The sequence below is a fragment of the Fragaria vesca genome, linkage group LG6 (assembly GCF_000184155.1).
Source record: "Fragaria vesca subsp. vesca linkage group LG6, FraVesHawaii_1.0, whole genome shotgun sequence".
Lineage (NCBI taxonomy): Eukaryota > Viridiplantae > Streptophyta > Magnoliopsida > Rosales > Rosaceae > Fragaria > Fragaria vesca.
The window spans coordinates 6,979,759-7,005,081 of record NC_020496.1 but is presented as its reverse complement, the minus strand read 5'-3'; the positions used below and the strand labels follow the sequence as shown (position 1 = coordinate 7,005,081).

Here is a 25,323-nt window from a genome sequence, read left to right as displayed (position 1 = left end):
GCTCATAGCACCAGCAGATTTGTTAGCAAGGATTGATAAACCACCACTTACAGTTTAAACCAGCATCATGAATTCTTCAAAGAACTAATGATCATGTCGTGCGAACATCGAAGAGTACATTGGGGAGGGCCTGCTGCTGCCTGCAGAAACATCCCTTGTATTATGCAGAAAAATCAAGCCAGAAACTTGGATGGTGGATGAAACAACAGAAACCAAGTCAGTGATTAGGATAGCGAAATCCCGATACAGGTGTATGGTCTTTCGAAAAACTACACACACCAGTATCGACATTGCATCCTGAAATCTAGCCATCTCTGGTGCTGCTGGTCTGAGCTAGCTAGATTTCAGCTTCCTCTCTTGTCATGTGGACTACTGATTTTGTAATGCTGATTAGTACAAGACCAAGCAAATATGAGTAGAAGGTCTAATTACTGAGATACCCTTTTCTTTAATTGAAATGAGATCCAACATTTTCTGTACTGGAGCATAATCCTCAGCTCCCACCCTCTTTTGCAACTTGCATTAAACTTTGGGAAGCTTTTTTAGTGAGAACCCTTAAGTTGATGACTTGATGAGGACTTTTCGATTTATGGTTTAAAAGACCCAATTTTCGATCACATTTTGACATCTCATCCGTTCAGTTTTTAGGTTTATATGAGTAGATTATTTATACAAATTTTCACCCAAATTGGTGTTCGTTAAGATAACAAATTAGATCAAATTAATGGACGAACCAAATCTGTCAAATATGAACCGTTCAAGTTCATAATTGATAAATTATACTTATGAATACCTTAGCAATTTTCAATATAGCTGAAAATTTGAAAAAATGATCTCCTCATAAATATCTATAAACTGAACGGTCAAGATGTGGATATAACCTCGAAAAATGGGATAAGCCGAAAAATCCTCACTAAGTCCTCAATTTAAGGGTCCTCACTAAAAGGGTTCCTTTAAACTTCGCTTTTTCTTCTGAAGTCCTCACAAGGGAAGTTGAAGGGCTAATATGGTATTTGCTTGGTTCCATCTGAGAGAGGTTTCCTATGAAGATGATGACATTATGGACTCATATATATGTGTAGGTAATGCATAAAGATTATACAATACTCTTCGTACCTCCATTTTCTAAGCCCTTCCGCGGAGAATGTCGACACCGTTTGCGTTTTATTTTAGGTTCATCAATCATTATTTAGGACAATGATTGCTGCTTACAAAAACCCATTTGAGAGAAAAGATAAACAAAACTAGCCTCCTTTCTGGTTGACATTCTTTACAATTCTGAATTTTCTTCTCAAATATGTTGTTTTCCCTGAAAAGTATGACAGAGAACCATACTTGCTAATTACATCTTTTTCGATAAGAAATTTCATTGCATGAAAAGAACAAATACAAGACATTAGGATGATACAGTCATACAGACATCCTTACAGATAAGAGGCCCTCATCTGTGTTTGAACCTTACGAAGTAACCATTTTAGATTTTTAGGCTATAGTAACCATTTTAAATTTTTAGGCTATAGCGTAAACAAACTTAAAACATAATATGAATTGTGTAAGAAGTGCATCACAATCAAGAATATATTGTTTTTTTTTAATATTATTATTTAAATTTGCGACACCAGAATTCATGGATGCACAAGGATCACTAAAACAATTCTCCACATTCCCCCTACTGTTGAGTTTCACATGTTTTTTATTTACTGATAAATAGCAATCGGGTCATTGGATAGGTAATCAAGAAGCACTGGTGATTAGCTATCAAATACTCCATAAATTTATTTAGTTGTTTTTCAGGGGATGCTACACATCTGAGCGTAATGTGAAAGTTGTACACATGTTTTCACAATCCCAAAAATCACTGATGCACTCAACACAATATCGCACGGCTTGGCATTGCACTTGTAGTCTTAAATAAAGAGAACTCTTTACAGCCTTTACACCAAACAATCAAAATCTGGTTCCCCAACACATCATGCTGAGGAAACTGTTTTCATACAACATATTTTGACATAATGTACACAAACTATGCAACACTAAAAAATCGAGGATGAATGAAAAATTCCTCAACAAACCTTGTATTAAACTATTATAGATTCTGGAACCAACTTAGGACTGCTGTATACTTTGAGATTCTTCCACAGTTTGACTGGTAAGGGAAACTCTTTCAAGTGACAATTCTTTGCTGACAAGTCTACATAAGACTTGCACCGATGCTCTTACTTTTGCTTCTCTGTTTCACAAAATTATCCAAAAGATTTAGCTGTCATCACACTGGTCTAAACTAGAATAAAGGTTAAGAAGAATTCATGAATCTTTTTATAGCAATGTTTCTTTGCCAAGCATTTCGACATATTCAAGTATTTCCTAAAAGGGAGATATGCTACAATTATAGTGGGTTGTCAGCCCCTAAGTTGCTCTATGAGCTTATGACTTGGTAATATATATAAGCGAACCAAACACCAGATTGTTTACAGACATTCATTGGGACTATATGCCCCAGCTAATATTTCACTGTCCCCTTTTCAACAGTGTACCATTTGTATGTTGTCCATAGTTACTCATTTTGGCAAAAGAAAAGAAAAGAAAAAGAAAGATATTCTCACCTTGATACTATAAGCTCAGAAAACGATGGAAACAGAACAAGAAGGTGTGACCGCTTATCATAGTTCTTTTCTCTTGATAGGGCACCTTTCAAATATGGCTGCAAGGGAAGAATGGATGCTGTATCTGAATGAATTACTAGTCGGCCCAACTCTTCAAGAACATATATGATTTCTTCAAGCCTTACTGCTGGCAATGGGCGTCCACCTGCAGGAATAATTGGATGGCTTAATGGTGTACAATCTGTTAGGTAAAATGAACTTAAGAGACATGACAGAAGCTGAAGACTAGGATGATAACTTAAAGAATTTACACAACCACATACCTAATTCATTCTCGTCAATCAGAAATCTGCTTAAGATGTATTCACATCTCATTATCAGTACCATGATTGCGATTCTACTCACCTCAGATCTCGCTGTATTCCAATCATGGTCTTTGGTGTCATAACTGATAACAGAATATAATGTGAGATTACATCTTAAAAAAATAAAATGGATGTAAGAAGGTTCATACTTCAATAGCTGATACTAAGTAAGTTGGGGAGTCTTGAAGAAAATGGAACAACAAATAAAACATAGTAATGAGCAGGTACATAGTGATAGAGAAATTATCAATGCCCCTTCTTTTTCTTTGTTTGGAAGTTTAAAGTAGGGGAAAAGAAAAATAAAAATAAAAAGAAAGAGACTACTATGACGATTGTACTTCCTTTTTTCAAGTCTCTATCATTTCCCAATTATCTTTTTTGTTCTTTTGTTAGTTGAAGGATTTGCATAAAGTTATCCTAAAATGCAAGCAAATACAAAAGTTCACCATTACTTGCTTAGAGCAAAAATGAAATTAACGCACTATTGGAAGATGCAGTATAAGTGGAAGATTACCTGCTTAAGGAAAACAACTTCTGTAGGCAAATTAAGGAAAACCTGCTGCAGTGGGAAGGCATGCGTTCCACAAAATCAACAGGTAAAGAACAAGTACGAGAAGCACAGCGGTCCAAGGTGGAAATGAGACGCTGCAAAATCTATCAAAATGAAAACAGTTCTATTAGAAAATAAATTGAAACAGAATAAAGTTAGTTTTGCAACACCTATTATGAATGAACTCTTCATTAAGATGGGGAAAGTACGTACACCAAGGACCCGTAGACAATGAACTCAAATCTTGAACTCAAACAAATTATACATGACCAAATTAACCAGCAGAGGTTACAAACCCTCAATCAAGAAAGCTACTAAAAAAAGTGGCAATAGGTCAATAATCAAGTGAGTTGCTCAAACAATCAATAACCCTCTTGCAGTTACTATTGTAATTTTCTACAGCATCATTCAACATTAAGATATGCCTAAAGATGTTACTACCATCATCTGAACCTGGAACTATTAACTCATGCAAGCATCAACACTATATATGCACTAGGTGCTAACACTAAACAGCATACAATATGCACGCTGTTAGAGCTATACATTATAAGAATCTACTATCAGGATTATGGTCAGGTGAGAAAACATACATCGATAGGTGCATCACTTGGTGACTTCAAAACCTTGTTGCCAAGAATATGCAAGATAGTCATCTCAAGGGACTCGTCAGCCTTTACATCCACTGTTGAGAAGGAATCAGAAGGAAGAGCTCGGCCACAATAACCCACAAGGAATACTTCATAAACATCGGCAACTTCCTTCCATATACGTGTTCTTGCAGGCTTACTAGCGCATGAATCTGATCCAGCATTTACAGTTGAGTTGCTGGCATCATCAATAAGAATGCGATTGAAGCCTTCAACAGCTAATCTCCAAAGAGAACCATCTGGATTGTCTCTTCTTGTTGTCATACACCTGATAAGAAAGCATGATGCTGTCATTTGCTAATCAAAAGGAGCTTATTGTATAACCAAGATCAACAATAATAGGTACTATCTGACCGAATCTTGCCAAATAATCAAGTCTTTTTGATTTATTTATAACATCTGTATTATATAGTGTATACAATAGTCTTTAGACAAGCCTGGCGTTAATCCATCTATTAGACAAGGGCAGGGAAACCTTTCATCTTCACCTAGCAGTAAGTATACTTAATAGGTTCTGTCATTATAGATATAGGTATATTAGAATAGGTCTTTCCAAATTTTGGACTTTCTACAGAGATTAATATAATACTTATACACCTCATTTCCATTAAAAGTCCCTTTCTGTAAACCTTTTCTCAAGCAGTCTATTCACAGCACAATATGTATAGCATTAGACCAAAGAGCCTTCAGTACCTCCCAAGACTTTGAATAATTTCAGGATACAAGATATACTTTTCAACAGCTGGAGCCTGAAGGAAAAGATCTACCAACAACGGAACAAGCTTTTCCGCAAACATATAATTAGGAATGCTGGCTGTTGCTGATTTCTTTGATAAAGAACTCGGAGAATCTCCTACTCCTGGAGTCATCGAAGCCGTCCCATTAGGTCTTTCATGTTTTATTTTCAAGTGAGCATCTGCAAAAGTAAAGTCAAAATTTTCTTTAGCTATAGTTGACAGTCAAATGTATTGGAAAATTAAAAAGAAAAGAAAAAATTTCTATACCTGGAACTCGGTCACTAGTGCTAACTTCCTCCGCATCATCTTCCTCAATTTGTACAGTAGAATCCAATCTTGGCAGATATTGAGAAAAATCCCGAAGAAGAATAAGCCACATTGAAGGAATGTGCTCTGTTGGACATAACATTGGAAGAATCTCAAGCACAGTACGTAGTACAGGTGGAACATGTCCCTGGAGAAAAGCGAGCCATTTTCTCATACTTGCAAATAAGACTGATAAGAACTTGTCAATTTATTTAATAAAATATAGCCTAAACCTTCTTGAGAGATATAAGGAGAGTATTCACTCTTCAGAAGCACAAAAATGACTGAGACAGGGCTCTCATGAGCTACTTACTTTTAGGGTGATAAATTATACTACAGTATACATCAAGGATGTTCACCTGGTCACAGTGACCATGAATTTTGTGGTCACCAACCCCTAGATATAAATCAAGGGTAGAAATTAAAACAATTAAAATGCCTGCATTTAATTCAAGCCCTTTATAAATCCAAAAGTGGGTTACCACAAAATCCTTGGTCACCTACTTACCATATGAACACTCCATCATATACAAGTGATTGTTAGTTTAGTGTTTCAGCTGGTTACCACAAAACCCTTGGTCACTTAGTTACCAAATGAACACCCCCACTCTGTTGTATACAAGTGATTGATTGGTAGTTTAGTGTTTTAGCTGGGGTTAGAAAGCAAATATCACTCACATAGTCAATTTCACAGTTATCCTTGGCCACTATGGCTGGTTTAATAGCCATGTGTATGACTCCAAGCAACTGTGTATACAATCGATCATCAAACATCCTTTGTGCTTGCACATATAGTTCCCCTGTTAGAAGTTCAAAAAGGCCATGTAAGAAGATGCTTCATTTAGTTGGAAGGTAAGAGTAGCATGCACAAAATTGACTGTGCAGCTATGCTAAGCATGTTAAGGGTTCAATTCAAGATAACCAATGACATATCTGTATCTAAATTGATATTTCATTGCACCCATCATCCATCCATTTATATTTAAAGGAGTCGAGTTGATTTAAAGCATTACCGAGACTGTTCAGAATCTCCTGTTTCACCTTGCTGGCTGCATTTCCACTCAGGTTTGTTGACTTTTGAAGAACAAGCTCGTAAACATCAAGTACTGATTCAAGGTAAGGCGTCGGCAAGTTCCCCTGATTGTCATCAGATACAAATATGACATTTTATAATCATTCTCATAAAATTGTAGGAAAGATGCTACTTTTGGAATATCCGATTTAATTTTCTGTATTTACCATAATTATTAAAATATTATTCATTCTAACATAAGATAAAAATAAAGATAAAAGCTTAATTAGGAGAGAGACAATTAAAAGAACCCAGTTCACAAACATAGGATTAATGTAGTTCATTGAATTATCATCACCTTGGAAGAATGAGAAAGAATAGGTGTCTGTAAGCAACTTATTGCAGCAAGGGCAACCTCTTTGCTCCCATTTAATATACTATTCTTCACAAATAAAAGCAAAGATTCCCATCCTGCAGGGTGAAACACCAGGTGTTATCTGTGGGATTGGCATGAATTATAACAATAAATATCTCATCTATCGGATTCAAGCGTAACTCACCTGACCAAAAGTTGCTTAAACTTCTAAGAAAAGGAAAGAATGAGCGTAAAATACGGGATACACCACCAAGGACCAGTACTAATGTCTCATCCCACTGTTTCTGAGCTGTGTTGCGACTGCAATTCATTCAATAACAGAGTTGCTAAATGATTCTTAAACTTTTCCTTATTGATGCATTATAGTTAATTTAGTAAGTAGTATTTTTATTGACAAAACAGTAGAAAGAGTATATATTCATGTCTCTAAAGCATATACCTGTGATGTATGAGCATGTGAACTGCTTTTCCTCCTCGAGTGCCAAGTTCTTTCCCATGCCATTCATCTTTCGATGAAGTTGCAGCCTGAGGAGAAACAATTCAAATCACACCAGTACATGACCAAACAAGTTGTTTACATCTTTCACAACTACTTTAACAAACCATGTGAGAAGCACGATCAAGGGTAGGAAACACATAATTCCAAAGGCAATCTTCCCACATGCTTTTTGAAAGTTTTTGCCCATGACTTCCAAGTGTCTGAAATAATGTCCTGACCGCTGAATTTCTAACCTGAAATAAAAAGTTCGGTATCAATGGTGGAATGCAACAGCTATTGGAGTATAAAGAAATACTTCTCAAACTCCTTAATGGGAGGGCTATAGAGTACAGTACAAAGGTCTGAAATCTAAATCAGATGTAAAACTAAAAATTCATTAAACAAAAGGGGAAGAGATCAGCATGATGTTGTTGAGCATTATATTGTATTAGAAATTACACAAATTCAACAAAAAATCAAATCTTCATGTATATATAGCCAAAGCTTAAGAGATGGATACTGTCATATGTCCAAGGCATTAAAGAAGGGTTGCATTCTATGTCATTAGACAAAGAAACTACGGGAACAATGTAAATGAAGACCAAAACATATTCCGAAATGTTATATGGAATTTATTATGCAAGAGAAAATGAAATTTCTTATGCAAGATTTGCAAGGATTATAGATATTTCTTAAAAACCAGATGCCAATTGAGAAACCACAAGCATAGAATCAACAAAGAAGGTGATTAAGAAAAAACATGTTTCCCACCTCTGGCCTCTCATCGGCTCCAAGCTTGTGAAGTAATGAGAAAACAGAGAACAGCAGTCTGTCACTGTCAACTATGGTTAATAAGGGAACTTGCTCATTGGCATTATCTGAGCCATTGATTGTTTTTTCTTTTGGTACGTCACCATCCAATTGCTTTAGAATAGGATGCACATCAGAAGTCCCTGTAATATTTCAGATAGGCTTTAATCAGTTTTTGCGCAATTTTGACACAAAGCAATTGATGAACTGACAGCAAGAATTGTGGTTTAACCTGTTTCCCTCTCCGCACCAGGTCCATGGATCAGAGCTTTTACAATAAAATCAGTTGTTGTCCATAAGAGGCCTATTGCTGTCAGACTTATATTCAGCTCTGTCTTTTGAGCACTGTATGCTCCAGTCACATCTACACATCTGCAACATAGATGCATCACTCACACAATCCTATCAAGTGTCCAATTTGGTAGCTGTGGTAACCATAGTTGTTCATGTTGCAGGACCAATGCTGAGTAATTGTTAATTATTTATCTGCAGATATTATATCTAAGCACTAGTTTGTATGTGCAAATGTATAATAGCCAAGTTTGGAGCCTTACACTTGAAGGCAGTCTGCAGGTATAGTAGAAAGTCCATCATTCATAATCACCCGTAGGCACTACAAAAAGAACATGCAAGGGAAATTGGATTTACATGACTAACCAGACCACTAAATATAGTAATATATATTCTTCATAGTAGCATGGTTGTGTTGGACTCAAGCGTCAGGTTGCACACACAAAGAACATGTAGTAATAAAAAAGAGAGATAGGGATAAATATATTTATTTTTATATATAATTATATTATACATGTACATAAAAACACAGGACAGAGGCTACAACCTGGCAAAAACTAGTTGCCAAACAATCTTTTTTGGGTAAGATAGCATGGGAGAAAAAAATTTAAATCAGAAAGGATGGCTCCGAAAAGCTCTAATCATAGACCAAAGAGTTTTTGGTCCACCAGTCAGACACCTGGTTTTCTCCCAAGTGGTCTGGTTCGACCCTCTCCCATGGTACCCACTAGCAAATGTTGCGGGTTCAGGCAGGAAGCCTAGGGATTAGTCGGGTCAAAGATCCGGATACCCTAGTTAAAACAAAAAAACAAAAAAAAAAAACAACCTTTTATCATAGAGCACAAATGTTGTGGGGTCAGACAGGAAGCCAAAGGATTAGTCAGGTCAAAGATCCGGATACCCTAGTTTAGAAAAAAAAAAAAAAAAAAAAAACAATTTTATCATAGAGCACAAGGGCTCTGATTAGGTTCTTTGAGAATTGCCCTAAAAATGCTTAAGAGTACCACTCTATCAGCACTACTTTATACTTTTGTAGCTTTTTTATGTATCAAAAAGATTTCAGTGCATGTTTGTGTAGCATAAGGAGAGCTCCAATGAATTACATAATTCATTTCCCAAATACCTAGATCTTTTACAAACCTGAAAGCCCAGAGTAATGAGTTCCTTATCTGAAGAATCTGCTACAGACCTTACAAAACAAAATAAATAGTAGTTATATGTATTAGGAGACTGAAGTGAAACAAATAGAACCACAAACATAACAGATGACTGGAAAGGAAAAGTAACTTAAGCATACCTCAACATTTCAAGAATATTTGGCCAACTGTAGTGTAATTTCTCACCGTGCCTCTGTAGAACTTAGTGTTGTCAGTAATAGGACATTATGAACAAAGACTAGGAACCAAGATACACATATGAAAGAAGACATGAAATGAGTTCTTGTAAATCACATAATACCTCTAAAACATGCAGAAGAATTTTCAAAGATCCAGTACGTGAGTCAACACTTTGAGTGGAAAGATAAAGAACCCTTAGTGGAGATATAACAGCACATTCAAGTGATCCCACATTTGTAATCCCAGTTACAATCTGTACAGGTATGAAATTAATGATAAGTACGCCATTAATTCAGTAACTACTTTCACTCGGCCTTAAGGAGGTGAAAGTTCTCACACTCTGAGATGAGCCATTGGATCTGCTTGATGTGTTGTCTGGGAACTGGTCTGAACCTAACACAGCACATATTGATTCATCTAATGCATCAAGTGCCATATTACGTAAATGCTGGTTAGAATTTTCCGCAAGCTGTAAATATGAAAGTGTTAACAGGGATAGAGGAAAAAAAAAAAGGCAATATAATGTATTTGAAGAAAAATTTGACTCTGATCACCTCAAGAAAGTGGCCAACAACTTGATCCCACAATGGCTCCACTCCTGCAATACAGAAGCAAGCCAACTACAGATTAACCCAGCAATACATCTTACGCATTCACACATATATTCATTTAGAGCGTTCTAGTATATATCATACACCACTTACATTTATTTAAAGGAAGATGAAAGAAATGACAAAAAGAAACGGCTTTTATTGATAGATAAAGAAAATAAATATACAAAAAGATGGACAAGGAGTCCACATAGAAGACACAGCCTAGATAGATCCTAGACTACAGCTGCAAAACAATCTAATAAGATAGAGGATCAGCTATAGTTCTTAAAAACTCCAGAACAGAACACCAAAGAGACGCCCAAGACCTACCTCTGCCAAAGTAAGCCCATCTCTTCACCGCTATAAAGTTCAAAAATTCTTTTATTTCTTTCCATCCAAACAACCCCTAGTGCAGCAAACATTTTGTTTGAACCTCTGATTAATATAGATCCCTGAACGGAAAGCCACTTAATTATGACTATATTTTACAGATTCAGTGACATTACTTACTGTGTAGATTATTGACAAGGATGGATATCATTCTCTCCACCGAAAAGTTTATGTTTCCAACTTTTTGACTTGATGTGGGTACAGATCCATTTGAAATACCAGCCATGCATTGCTGTGACAGTTGGCCCAGTGCACAAAGAAGGGACTTTACTGCAGATATGTGCATTAGAGCTGAGCTCTCAAACAGCTTTGCACAGTGGAGGAAAGCATAAAGTCAGAGGATGTACTGTAGATAGTAGAAGGTAATAGAAATAGATATGCACACATGTATACGAGTATAAAAAGAGCTTCATAAGGACCTGAACAGCTTTCCTGATTTCAATTCAAAATGAAAAGAATTTATTATACTAAAACTCAAGGGGACGACAAAAAGAATTTAAAGAACACGGTCTAGATAATAGTGCATTGTACTTTTAAATTTTGTAAAACACAGGTTCATTAATTTCCAATTGACAAAAACGGAAACTGAACAATGAATTGCATATAGGTCTCCAGGGAATATTATATGAAAGGCTTTCAGAAAGGCAGAGGTTTTTCATGGTTTACCTGAGAATTCAAAGATGAAAGGATATTTATGTCACTGGATTGACCAGATGATTCTCTTGTAAGTTTAGGCACAGCCGTGGACACCTCCTGTCAAACCATAACTATTAAGCTAACTTAATTAAAACCTTATACGGGTAACAAATGACTGTAAGTGATTAATAAAACAATATAAATTATGGAGTTAGGATGTCATTTTTTTTTTCTGAGAGAGATATGAGAATGAGGTGATATTTGCACCCTTTTGTATTAGAAGTTTACTAGTCACACACCCTTTTGTGTGTACTAGAACACAAAATAAGTGTGATTAGTATTTTAAAAGAAATGGGTGAGTGAATATCATCTCCCATAAGATTTAATTAGAGCAAAGAGCCAGAATGTTAGTGGACAATAATTCATCAAAACAACTGCAGAGTTATGCATGCCAAGTTACCAAGATGAAACAACCAACAAAAGCTAAAAGATGCACAGAAGTGCCGAATAGAAATTAGCAGCACAGAGGAGAAAGAAAGATGTCAGACATATCATAAATGGTCTGATTGGTAGACATCAATATATATGTGAAGGGTCAATATACACAATGGAATTGGTGAATTGTGGGTCAATAGTCAATACCAACCTCCCCTTCTAAAAAAGGCCCTACTAATTTTATGTATAGCAATTAACCAACCAGAAGATCATTGGATTGTCATGTTACAATTAGAACCTTCTCCAGATGATAGTTTTTGTAAGAGATGCCAAACAATGCTTCTTTGTATCAAAGTGCATTATTAAAAATTTAATTGTAGAGACATAAATACGTTTAATTTCAAATACAGATGTATGGATTTTAGATGAATGAAAAAACAATCAAGGAATTGGTTGGAAGGCAATACAAGCTCTCGATATAATGATACGTCCACATGGCAATACAATACAATTCTGAACTACAAGAATTATTGATCAGCATATGCCAAGATTACCTGTGTGGTGGCATGCGGAGAATGGATTGTACGGTCTAGGGCAGCTAGCGTTTCTAATACCTACAGTAAATTATTGGTAAAGATGATATGAGTATGATATATATATGTATGTATATATATAAATATAGAGGCCGGATATGAAGCGCACGTGCATAAGTGCGCACGGAGCTCCGTTCGCCACCATCCGGCGCCTACGACAGTGCGCCTCCACCCCAGCGGACTCCAGCAGCGTCCCTGATCACTTTCCCTCCCTGGCAAGTCCGCCGAATTCCAGTTTTCCGGTAAGATCACCCAAAACTTCAAAGAAAGTCGATCTCGCCGGAAACTGGAATTTGGCGGCCCCGCCGGGGAGGGAAAGTGATCGGGGACGCTGCTGGAGTCCGCTGGGGTGGAGGCGCGCCGTCGTCAGCGCCGGATGGTGGCGAATGAAGCTTCGTGCGCACTACGGACGTGCGCTCTACATCATTTCCGTATAAATATATATATATGTATACAGGCCCGTATATATGTATATATATATATGTTTTTCTAGACGAACAAAAAAGTACACCAACATACCAAAACCCAGGACGGGCCCAACACATTATGTAATCTATGAGCAATGTTGAAGAGAGTTCTCAAGGCCTGAATAAGAAAATAAATTTTTTATCAGTATCTATGTAGAAATTACTTATGACTACACAGACGAGGAATAACTGTAACAATAAACATGGTATACAGAAATGAAATGGACAAAATATAATTTGCTACTGAACCTGACTATACCTGGACATTCTTAGGAGTGAGAACAACACTTTCCCTTTGATCAATTACTTGTTCAGAGCGTTTGGACCCAGGAGATTGTAGAGTAATGCTGAAATCTCAATGTAAACCCCAGAGTTTAATATTCTCAGTTGCCCGACTAAGACATGTATTTAAAACAAGATATCTAGACAAATGGTTACCTCCTTTTTTCTGCTTCAACAGGAAAAATGATTGTAAATTTGCAAAGTGATGCTAAAAAGGAGTTCAAAGGTTCTACAGCACCAAGTACTCCACATGCCTGTATTCAAGCAAACCAGCAACAACAGCAAAAGGGAGTTGTCATGAAACTTTGGCAGGGAGATACACGTCAACAACAGCAAAACAAAAGAAGAATCACTTGAAAAACATTCCCGGGGGATGGAGCAATAAAAAAATAGTTGAAATTGGCAGACAATATCAGTTAATAAGTCAGAGTTTTAGTTACCTGGGTGAAGGCCTGATATCCCTTCAGTATTTCTAACACAATTGCCTCACCTTGAGACCTTCAATTCAAAGTTCATTTCATGAAAGTTTTACTTAAACGAAATAAGGCATAAATTAATATATATATATATATAAATGCTTTTTAGAGTCTAACCTTGACAAAATAAAGGACAACGCATCTAGTATCGTCAACCATAATGAATCAACCATTGAGAGGCAGAGAAGAGCAGCATTTCCAGTCTTCTTTGCAGGTGGATCATAATCACATCTGGGGGATTCAATCTAGTAGACAGGGCTTTGTCACATAAAATGTTACTCTTAATTCAATGGCTCTAAGAATATTAGAATGCACGAAATAAGATTGTAAATACCTCTCCGGAATCTACTGCTTCATCCGTCAACGTAGCCACTGTGAAGACAACACCGAGCAGACCTTCGACTGCCAAGGTTATAGAATGAGCTTCACTAGCAACCAATACTGCAGCATTGGATGCATCATAATCAAGGCTCCACTCAACTCCTGTGTACAGTGAATATGGTTACCTTTTGTATCGAGGAATATAAGAAGTGACATGCGCGCAAGCCCGCACAAGCACGCACACATGCACACATGCACACATGCACACAAACACACGCACACACACCCACGCACGCGCGCGCACACACCTTACGTCCAAAAGAATTTGTACTTTTATGAGTTGCATCACATATCAAATCAAGCAAATCATATTCTTCTAACCAATCATGATATAAGTTAAATGCACATTGTTCCGCATAGGAAGCCCAAGACAAAGTGTAGTGTAGAGCATTTAAAGGTTTGTATTAATCATAGTGCACTGAGTCTATAAACTATAAAGTGACCTCAGATTCAGTGGACACTAACTCTAATGCAATGTTCCAAAGAGCTCAACCATGCCATGATATTAAAAAGGAAAAGTTGGCCAGCCCAATCCTGTATTATGCTCAAGGCTGATTATATAAAGCAAGACTTGCCCCCTCCAGAAAGATGAGCCCTTTCTAGAAATCAAATAAAATCGGAACAATCATGTCCTAATTAATTATAAGCCACGCCTGCATTGTAACTTTGTAAGCTTACCTTGAGGTTTGTTATGGCATTTAAATTTTTAAACACTTGCATTAGGCTCAAGTGGCCCTCAAAGGAATTTAAAAGGTTTTTATCTGAATGTAAGTGAGCACTGAACTTGTGAAACTGCCAGGCCCAATGGATCAGTCCAAAACCCAAATAAATGCTTTAAAAGAGACCAACCAGTCTATCAAATTTACCCAATTTTTAAAAACAAAGTAGGTCATTGCAAGTCCTGTATTTAGCTTGAGCAAAGCCTGCACTTAAGCCTGGCCCAACAAGATTTTAGGCAGTTAAGGGCATTCAAAATGTGTGTATTAGGCTCAGATTAGTTCAAATGTATCAAACTGAAAGCCAAAACCTGCATTACTATATTTTTAGTTTTAGAATGGTGACCCAGATTAACAAATTCTTAATTTGTAATGAATCTATTGGCAAATTATTACCAATACTGTCTCCAATAATAATGATATAATGTCGTGATTAAAATTCATGACAACAAATTGTCAATCAAACTACAATACTTACATTTCACTAATTTAATTAAAGGAAATCATAGCTTCCTTGCAGCTTTGGTTGAAGTCAGTTTAATTGTTTGAAATGATGATATAATACATGATTTACCTTTAGCTTTGCTGTTAAACATCCCTGCAACAGCTGCCAGGCTCTCCTCACCAGTCTCTTGAACCTGTAGTGTTTAGGTTTCTCAGCCAATGGCATATATGTATGAAAGATGGTATTAGTCTACATAAAGGTTTACTTATATTATGTGTAAGAACACATGCCTTACAAAGCACAAAGACCATCTACACTATAAATTTGAGATGCAACTGAGCTGACAAGAGAAAGCACCGCCCAACTACAGATAAACCTCACTATATTGAAATACGAACGCTAATAAGGTCTCACATAAATTCCTTGGGAAAGTTGTAGAGCAGAACATGCTAATAACTTTATCAAAAAGAGATGGCACGAACAACAACACATATAAGACATATGGGGCCTGTTTCAAAACATGCTTCATGAAATAGCATGCAGTTCGTCTGAAGACATACAAACACATATAATTGCCATGAAAGCAATCTATCCATCTCAAAAAATATGGCTAGGGAGAATAAGAATAATATACACTCACATACACCCATCCTGACCAACAACAAAACAATATGGCTAGGGAGAAGAAGAATAATATCTTGCCTGTACACTTGAAACTACTCTAGCAAGAGCTTTCACCATGCCCTCCACAACATTCGTGTTCTTGGGATTCCTACAAGAGGATGAGAAATATTAATTTATCCACAATGATGCTTTTGAGAAACTTCACTTCATAACCAAGATTTAAATTATAGTTTGCAGTGAAAAAAAAAAAAAAAAAAAAAAAAAACTACAACATGATACATATTCTTCCTGCAACAATCATTTCTTTCGTAGATATGTCAACATTTTTTTAAGGGTTGTGAAATCCACACACCCTTTTTCCTTTTTAGTAACTTAAATTTTGTCTTTTAGTGACTTAAACTTTGTCTTTTTGTGAATGTGTTAACCAAAAAAGGAAAAAGGGTGTGTGGATTTCAATTTGAGGTGTGTGGATTTCACATCCCTTTTGAACCACCAATAATAACCTTAATAGGTCAAATGCTTGCCTTCCGATGAATGAAAAGGTACTTCAACTGACCCAACTTTAGCATGTATTAGAAATAGCTATGACCTGAACCTTCAGAGGTCTAGTCCAGTCTAGTTTTCAAGCACACTATAATTCAAGCATATAGCAGGCTTAAATTATGGTCTTTTATGAGAAAGTCAACAATGAGTTCGCCACAAGTATAAATTAGGGCAACAGAAGAATGATTAGTGCACGCTTTAACGTAGAAATGATTCAAAAAGAGAAACCCTAGAAAAGATCAAAGAAATCTTCAGTCTCATTACTAGCCAAAATTCAGGCATACATGAAAAGACATTAAGGTGTAGAGATAACCATTTCAGAAAATCCTTAAAAGTCCTTAGGGAATTTATGGCCTTGAGAGCAAAATGAATAAAAGGATGCATACAACAGGGGTTACTTAGGAGGTCAGTCACTAGCTAGAATACCTTGTGAGAATAGATTGGGGCAAATTTGATCAATGAGATGAAACTTATACCAAATAGGAAGGGAGCGCTGTGCTTGTAACAAATGGCACAGAGCAGTATGTGTATATGTATATATGTATGTGTAAACAAGTCTCTCATCCAATAGACCAAAGTATAAAGGTGTAAACATTACTAATCACCTGGTAACTGCATACTTACATATCAAAGTTTCGGAAAAGAATCCGCAATGTCCTTGCCTCCACACAGAAACCCTGTCAAAACTCTGAACATTACACTCACAATACTAGAGAATCACATAATGTTTCATAAGTAATGCAATAAAAAAAGAAAAAGATATATGTATGTGTCGCAATGTCAAAGTTACCCTCAAGATCTCAAGAACAAGAATTCGATGCCATAATGGCAAATCAAGAAATGTAACCTTCACCAACATACTAAGGAAGACCTGCATTTGAATAAGTTTACATATAAGTCAACAAAAGGAATTGGGATATTAATTATACACAAGCCGAAAACAATTTTTGAGAGAGAGATACAGATTAAGCTCCAGCCAATTTCTTGTTAAAATCAATGTTAACTTGTGAGGACTGAGTAAGGAGTGACGAGTCTAACATGCTAAAACATAAGACCAAATATTGATCATGAAAAGGAATAGATCCCAATATTCTGGCAACTTAATGACAGACCACAGAAGCCGAACAGTGAGTTTAACAAAACTTTTTGGTGAAACAGCTATAATAAGTTGCTTATTGCTCATGTTTAACTATAATTGCAATATCTTTGTTAAGGTTCCATTGGCATGTCATTTCCTGGTTAAGATATTCATATACAGGACACACCTCGCATTCAGTGATAAGAGATGAACTGTAAAGCCGGATGATATGGGCAACTGACCGCAAGACCAAGCGACGAAATGACGGTTCTCCTGCTTCCCCTTCAAGCTGATTCAAAGTTTAAAATGATTTAAGAAACCACATTGAAGTTTCTTCAAGAGAGCAAGCACTAAAAGCCCCCAATAAATTAATTGACTACATGTTACATACATAGAATTACCTCCGCATTTGTACGAAGTGAAGTCATTAGAATTGAACATATCTGGTGACGCAGGACCTGTTGAGTTTGAAGCTAGTTGTTAAACTATGAAAATTTTACTAGCAAATGTATCAAAGGGAACATACTTATACATAATACTGTTAAACTCACCTGCTCATAAGGAAGCAAGGTTCGGAAAACAGCCACATAGTTGGACAGAACAAACCTGGAGAATATACAAGGAGCAAACTTAATTGAACAAGACGTAATTTCTTTCAGATTCTCAATTGCAATGTCCCTGTGAATTTTTTTTCTGTGTATAGCAGTCTACCATATACATTTCAGTGATTTCACAGGTACGAGGGATAGCTTCTTTATCTGTTATGTGGAATTCAATATGAGTAATTATACCCAATATATTATGTGAATCTTCCTAATTTTATACATATATTTCCATGTGGAGTCACTTCAGCAGATATTGTGACATTACATATTCAAGGGCAAAGGACTGCTAGAGATGATGTAACTTTGGCATATGTAGCTACTATCATGTTAAAAAGAGCTAAAGTAACGAGATTTCTTACTCCAGTATATCAAGGGCAAAGGACCGCTGTAGAGAACTGACACGTAACCAGATTGCCTGTCAGAAAAGTCAATGTCATCGTTATTGACAACATTTATATAAATGGCAAATGGGAAAAGCAAAAAACCAATAACAATTATCTGCTTATGGTTCTAAGGGAACTTTATAAATAACTTTTAAATCAGCACATACAGATCCTCCTGCAGCAAGAGCTGTCAGGTCTTCAAGCAGACGAAGCCCAAGCTTTCCAGCTTTAGTTAGTGTCTCCCTCATCATTGATGACTGTCCAGAAACAGATCCATCCATTGACCTGTCGATGTTGGGCTTGTTATATAACTATGGTAGAGGAAAAATATCGAAACCAAAGTGTGACCGCCAGTAGTCCACAAAGTTTCCGTTTTTCAACCAAATACCTCAGATGAAACAGAGATATAGATTAAGTAAAATTTGCAGGCATTTACTAGTCACACTTTACCAAAACACAAATGAGCAGCATAATGATGCAGAAAAATTAGAGCAGTAAGGCAAAGCTGTTGTTTAGAACTAGTCACATACTCTGAAAGATTGATGCTGCAACTGACATCACCACTAACTGGACTGGTCCGAGAGATGTAACCTCCAGAACTAAGCTTGCCGGCAGGAAGACACTCAGCACAAACCACATGATCAAAAATCAGTGCTACCGCTTGCCTGAAAGTAGCTGCAGCAGTACTGAAAATTTTCCAAGTTGAGATAGGTTTCAGGTTGAAAAGAAAGGATAATATGTTTGCGAATATGAAGTAGCAAGAGAAACCAAAAAAAAAACAACAGGAAAAAAGAAAAAGAAAAAAAAAGTATGTGAATTGACAACAAGCTCCAAAACTAACAGTTCAAAATATTGTTAACTTACTTGCGCACACTGTCAGGGGACCTATGTTCGAGAAGCCGAAGGCATATACCAAGAGCTTGAGCCATATCGTCCTGTTTGTTGCAAAGAAGTACGAGTATGATACCCCAGAACCCAATATATATTAAACTTATAAAAAAATGTAAATAAAAACATAACCATAACAAAAAGACCTGATACAATGGGATGCAGTGAAATTTTTTTCTTGTTATACTGTTCAAAATTGAATAATAGAAGTTGTGTAAACTTATGCTTATTACCTCAGTCTGAGGGTGTAAAGGTGACTGCAATATTATTAATACAGTCTGCAGGGTCTTAAGTTGAACACTCTCATCGGCCATTTCAGCATGCTGTCAGAAGCAGATAAGCATGTAAGTTGAAAACTTTAATCAGCCATTTTCAGCATATCATGCCAGTTAAATGTGTGAACTTACATCCTTCAATGTAGACAGTATCTCGTGCAGAGCTGATGAAGCAACAGCATCATGAGATATAAGCTTTTGTAGGCAAGAAAGTCCAATAACACTCAACTTGACAGTTCTAACTTCACAAGCCATCAGGAAGATTCTCAATATGTCCTCATTCTGCGCAATCTCACCAGGACTTGACAAAGAACGAAGCTGCAAAGTGAATATCAATAACAAAAACTAATCAATCTCGATTGCTCTCCGAAACCAACCAAATGAAACTCACTTCTTTCAACGATAACTACACTGCACAATACTTAACCGAACGCACTAGGAATTTGCATACAAGGATTGAACCATACTTGACTGCTAAGCAAGACAGTGACAGTAAAAATAGTTCAGCTTTTTAAACAGTGCAAAGAAATGCAGAACTTAACTAACTGCATAACAGATACTTTTGAACTAGTGCTTTCCTAATTGTGTCCTCCTAACTCGTAAATTACTATTTCAGCTTTAGCTCCGTAGATTCATATTAACCTAATTGAATTACTAAGCTTCAATTCCTCAACTTACAATATGATCAACTCCGCTAACTATTACTTTCAACTATTCATTTCCTAATTATGTCCTCCTAACTCGGAAATTACTATTTCAGCTTCAGCTCCGTAAATTGAGATCAACCTAATAGCATTACTCAGCTTCAATTCCTCAACTTACAATATAATCAACTTCGCTAGCTATTTTACTTTCAACTATTCTTTTTCTGCTAAGTCAGTATATGAATTTGCAGTACCACCGATTGCATGAATTGTAATGTAAGAATGAATGAGAGATTTGAGAATTGGAGACCTTGAGAATGGCGTGTTCAGCGCCGTCTTTGACAGCAGGGTAGCGACGGCGAGCCTCGGCGGAGAGAGCGCGAAGATCTGACTCGAGAACCGCCATGAAAGCCATAGCGAATTGTTCGAATGAGAGATCAGAATGCGAAGGAGAAGAGCATCGAGATCGGGGAAGGGAGGTGCTTGGTTTGGTAGTAGAAGAAGATCTTGAGCGAAATAGAGTGTGATGCGTAGGCTGGAGAAATTTTGGACAACGAACTATTTGGGCTTTGAATATAAAGCCTTGCAACCGATGCTAATAGTGTTTTGTGACTGTGTGTGTGACAAGTGACAACAGTAAAAGAAAATTTTCAGTCGTGGTAACTAAAAGTAAAAATATTTCACTAATGTAGAATTCATCAATGCATCTAGATTTGGTTCAGTTGACTAGCGTGTGTTGTAGGTTAGATTTGGTTTCTGAAATGTCATACCTGATCCTAGTCTTTGTTCATAGTTATCCAAGCATTGTTGTACTTGGTTTTCAGTCTTCTCCATTCTATCTTCATTAAGTAAAAATATTCAAGGTCGTTTGTCTGCTTGGTTAGTCAAACATGGGTTATATCATAAGATTACCAGCCTCTGAATTTTATCATTGAAACGATTGCAGAAGACCCAGTCATTGTACATGGACTAATAACAGTGCTTCAATCTTTCTCTAGTTTGCCACTGTTCTGACAGCAATTTGAAATTTATCTTTTACAGTGCTACAAGTGATGATCTTTCTCTTCAACACTAGATCATAAGGAAAAGAAAAATTTGTGCTCACATAATCCAGGGCAAAAGGATCAACAAGTAAATGAATAAGCATGTTACTTCCCCTCCGCGGCAATCCTTTTGCGTATCTCATGAGCTGTGTTGAAAATGCCAAGAGTCGGCTTGTTGCACACAAAGCACTTCTTGTTCTTTGAATGATGCTGAATGAAAACAGATCAGGTTTAGAAAACGCATGTGAAGAACACAAATTGGGAAGCATAAAAGGATGATAACATTATGAAGAAAAAAAAACTCACCTTTAGTGCACAGTGCTCGCAGAAGTAGTGGCTGCACTTGGTTACAACAGGATCAACAAAAGGTTGTCTGCAGATGAAACATGCAAAGGGTAACGAGTCATCATCTTCATCTTCGTCACCATCATCGTCATCAACTTCCTCGCCAGCCTCACGCAAAGCTAAATTTCTCTTCCTGACTTTCTCTGCTTCATCCCACTCCCTTTCCATCTGCCAGCCAGACTTGTAGTCCCCACGATCATGCATAAACTTGCAGGAATCTCCATACCCACAGTAACCAGTCTCTTTGTAATCCTTACAGATATCTGGCTGATAATCAAATCGTGTGGAAGCTCTGATGTGAGCAGAAGCCCTGAGAGGCCCATGGGAACCTCCTGCTTTCTCACTTGCCACTGTCAGCTCTCTACGGAACCCAGCCTTGTGATCAGTATATCCATGGATCCCTTTATACACTTTCTCATTGCCTGTGCTTTTCCCGCCCCCCTTCAATGCCTCCTCCGACTGCTTAAGAACTCTCTCACGAACTGCCCGGGCGTCTCTAGAGAACTCAGTCTCAGTCTCCAGAGTTGCCGTTGCTCTGCTATCATGTTCAACTTGAATCTCTTTTGAAGACTTAAACTCAAGGATTACTTTCCCGTCATCAGATGCAGAGCTCTTAGAGGTTCCACTGGAAAAAAACAACTTGCCATCAGGCTTTGCAGCTTTTCTTTGACTTGGTAATACCGCACTTCCAGAATTTGATTCCTCATCATCCTCAGCTTCAGCAGTACGCTTTCGAAAATTTTTCTTTGGCTTCCTGAAGAAGTTGCAAACTGGAAACACAGAAGAGCAATGAATAGCGTATACAACAGAGATAGATAAACAAAGTTCAAAGCAAGAGTTAAACATACCTTCTCCAGGTTCTGCATCTCCACCGGAATCCGCCATGTAGATGCAAGAAAAGCAAGTCCAACAAATTAGGTTTCCCAAGGAGGTGGTCCAACTCTATTCAGCCCTCTGGAGCTGAGTGTCTATAGATTAGTCTCCTTTGCTCCTCTGTCGCTGCTGCTGACAAACAAAAAGCCAGTTACTAATTTAACCAACAAAGCTGAAAACGAAAAAAACAGCAAGCACCGCAAAAGCATGGAATGATTTATACAACAGAAAAAATGGAACTCTAAAGCAACTCGAACTCAACCAACACTAAGCGATAACCTTCTTGGCAAAAGAGAAAAGCGGACAATGTGCATACATTTCATCATTTTCTGTGGTTAATAACTCAAATCCTACACGGCTACACCATTATTTGGGTAGAAACCAAAAGCTTATGCAAAAGAGAAAAGCGGACGATGTGCATAGGTTTCAAATACTGAACTTTCGACTTAGTTTAGTCATCTCTTATGGTTCCAATACAAATCAGGGCAATCTAATTGAATCTTGTTCACGAAACGCAATATCCAGCCACCTATACTATCATCATCTGACCCTGCCCAAATCTCAGAATGCTATACAAACACTCAGAGCTATTTTCATAGCAATTACAATCCCAAAATCCTTGAATTCTCTACAGCTAAACAAATAATTAACTAGGGCACAAAAGAAACACTGATTCCGATTCCCAAAAACTACAACACCAAATCGAAATATCCTAGGGAATTGAATAACGCGATGAATCAAAATAGAGATAGAAGATACTTACTGTTTGGATGCGAGCTCGAGAATGGGAAGAATGGGGTTTGAGATTTTTCAAGGGATTGCTGCGTTGCCGCGTGAAAGAATGTAGTATACTGAGAAATAACGGATCGGGTTTCTCATATAAATACCCAAACTCATCGGGGTCGCTATTCTGTTGGGCCGTCGGGTTTGACCCGATTCAGTTTCATCGTACGGATTAACCGCACGTATGGTACGGCGATTTTTTTACCAATAATAACAACAATAATCATTTAGTTTTTCACCGTGAGTAAGGGATAAAACTCATATACCATGCAAATCTACTAAAACTAACGAGTCTGTCATCTACTATGGCTCGGTAGCGTCGGCGAAGCAAGAGGGTGACTCCGACAAAGGATTCAAGACGTGACACCAGCTGCAGATCAAGAGTAAGGCTCCAGCCTTTACACGGCTCGAACGACCAAAAAAATAAGTGTAACTCGGGCGATGAAGCAAGAGCCTCGCTCCTATGGGAATCAAAAACGCGGCTCCGACAACGGATTAAGAGTGTTGCTCCGATGGCAAGGAGCTTGTAAATTTAGGCTAGGGCTTCAAGGTAGTATAGAAATTATAGTTTATTGGGTCTGGTTCAAGGGACATCAATTTTGACACTACTTATTAACCATTAGATTTTGAGACATTTAACGGTTTAGATTAAGTGCGAGAATGACATGACATTATATTTTTATATATAAAAAAATTAGATAAAACTGTTAAGAGTAAAATATCAAAACCAATAATATTGAAATTAAAAGAAACAGAAGAATAAGATTACAAGAACATAACAACAACAAGAACTACAAAGAAAAAAAACTACAATCGTGTTCATCTTCATTTAGCAATTTTCATTACTTGCCCTAAATCAATTTACACCCATTAATGAAGGATTGTCTGAAGAGAATTTTGCTCGAGGAGAGATACAATTGAAACGCAATCTCCTCGAGGTGGAGAAGAACCCTCGTGCTGGGATTAGAAGATACTGAAACACAACCTTCTCGTGGTGAAGAAGGATCCCCAAAAGATCAATCTGATTGAGGCTGAAACTTGAGATTAGCAGATTTGGCCATCTATAGTGCGATTTACTACATCGGAGTATACCTTAAAAAAACAAACTCTACCTTATTTTCATTAATGGGTGTAAACTGATTTTAGGGTAAGACATGAAAATTGCTAAATGAAGATGAATACGATGATAGTTTATTTCTTCTTTTGCATTTCTTGTTGTTCTGTTCTTGTAATCTTATTCTTTTGTTTCTTTTAATTTCAATATTATTGGTTTTGGTATTTTACTCTTAATAAAACTCTAAAAACAGTTTATCTAATTCTATTTTTTTTTATAGAAAAATTCTCACACTTGATCTAAACTGTTAAATGTCTCAAAATCTAATGACTAATAAATAATGTCAAAATTTGTGTTAAATTTGTGTATGTATATATATAGGATTATGTATAATTAGTTCATTAATTTTATTTTGGGTTCTTGACGTGAAATTTGTTATGAATGCAATATCAATTTTAACTTCCCACTATCCACGTCTTTCTGCATAACTATATATCTATTTTGTTTTGTTTATTTATTTTATTTTTTACTATAATAACCCTTGATCTTATTGATTCAGTTAACTCAATAAAAATATTTTGGCAAAAACACATGTTGATAAAACTTTTGGACACATGACTTTATTTTAGTAGAGATCCACCATGAATACTTGTCTGATCGATATTGAGGAGAATGGGATAGAACATGAATTTGTACCTATACTGCACACAAATTCAAACAAATGAAGAGGAACAGTATTAAACTTGAACCTTTGCTTTCAGTATTGATTTTGCAGTTGGGGGATTGATTTGGTTACATATTGCAATAAAAATCTTAGTTTACCATCCTCGTGAAAAAGGTTATGGAACTAAGTTTCCACTTTCAGGCGACTCTTGCTAGACAAATAAACGAGACCCTAATCGGAGCCAACATGGCAACACATAACTAAAAGTCTAAAACACAGCAGCATCTACTCGAGTGCTGGCAAGTTCCACTAGTTTTCAGAAACACCACCATAAGGCATCAACCGACCAATGAGAACATCCTTATCGCACATTGTGTATTCTCCTTTCCTTTTCGAAACACTATGATTTGAACCTGATAGTATTGGCCCAACCATTCCTTAACTTAGGTCTGCATGCATGTCTCTGTATTTTTGGCTCTCTAATTGTTTCTTCCTTTCAATGTCATACAGTCACACACACATATGCACCAAAGATGTTCAAAGCATGATGAGACCCTAAATCTGCCAAAGATTATTGGGATGCCGATCGTCC

General features: G+C 36.9%; 2 protein-coding genes across 2 annotated transcripts; both read right to left on the bottom strand.

The window, feature by feature from the left end:
• Nucleotides 1–1,868: 1,868 nt before the first annotated feature.
• LOC101302372 (protein MON2 homolog) lies at nucleotides 1,869–20,384 on the bottom strand. The gene is made up of 44 exons (XM_004302479.1): nucleotides 20,280–20,384; nucleotides 19,458–19,643; nucleotides 19,284–19,373; nucleotides 19,027–19,097; nucleotides 18,693–18,848; nucleotides 18,330–18,447; nucleotides 18,139–18,194; nucleotides 17,726–17,780; nucleotides 17,576–17,632; nucleotides 17,362–17,463; nucleotides 16,887–16,967; nucleotides 16,721–16,773; nucleotides 15,632–15,701; nucleotides 15,059–15,122; nucleotides 13,722–13,870; nucleotides 13,505–13,632; nucleotides 13,352–13,409; nucleotides 13,068–13,165; nucleotides 12,889–12,976; nucleotides 12,682–12,747; nucleotides 12,124–12,183; nucleotides 11,165–11,251; nucleotides 10,619–10,805; nucleotides 10,070–10,113; nucleotides 9,853–9,984; nucleotides 9,637–9,768; nucleotides 9,476–9,528; nucleotides 9,319–9,367; nucleotides 8,442–8,500; nucleotides 8,120–8,259; nucleotides 7,849–8,030; nucleotides 7,203–7,331; nucleotides 7,039–7,124; nucleotides 6,784–6,899; nucleotides 6,582–6,694; nucleotides 6,225–6,348; nucleotides 5,890–6,011; nucleotides 5,188–5,359; nucleotides 4,862–5,018; nucleotides 4,112–4,436; nucleotides 3,483–3,622; nucleotides 2,927–3,051; nucleotides 2,604–2,808; nucleotides 1,869–2,230 (listed from the first exon to the last, which is right to left on the bottom strand). Exons 1-44 carry the CDS (start codon nucleotides 20,382–20,384, stop codon nucleotides 2,107–2,109), a joined length of 4,914 nt encoding a protein of 1,637 aa, XP_004302527.1. The 3' UTR covers nucleotides 1,869–2,106.
• A 482-nt stretch (nucleotides 20,385–20,866) lies between these two features.
• LOC101293603 (zinc finger CCCH domain-containing protein 1-like) lies at nucleotides 20,867–23,083 on the bottom strand. Its single transcript, XM_004302532.1, has 4 exons — nucleotides 22,994–23,083; nucleotides 22,206–22,359; nucleotides 21,319–22,127; nucleotides 20,867–21,222 (listed from the first exon to the last, which is right to left on the bottom strand). The coding sequence occupies exons 2-4, from the start codon at nucleotides 22,240–22,242 to the stop codon at nucleotides 21,118–21,120; spliced, it is 951 nt and encodes a 316-aa protein (XP_004302580.1). The 5' UTR covers nucleotides 22,243–22,359; nucleotides 22,994–23,083; the 3' UTR covers nucleotides 20,867–21,117.
• Between the last annotated feature and the right edge of the window lie 2,240 nt (nucleotides 23,084–25,323).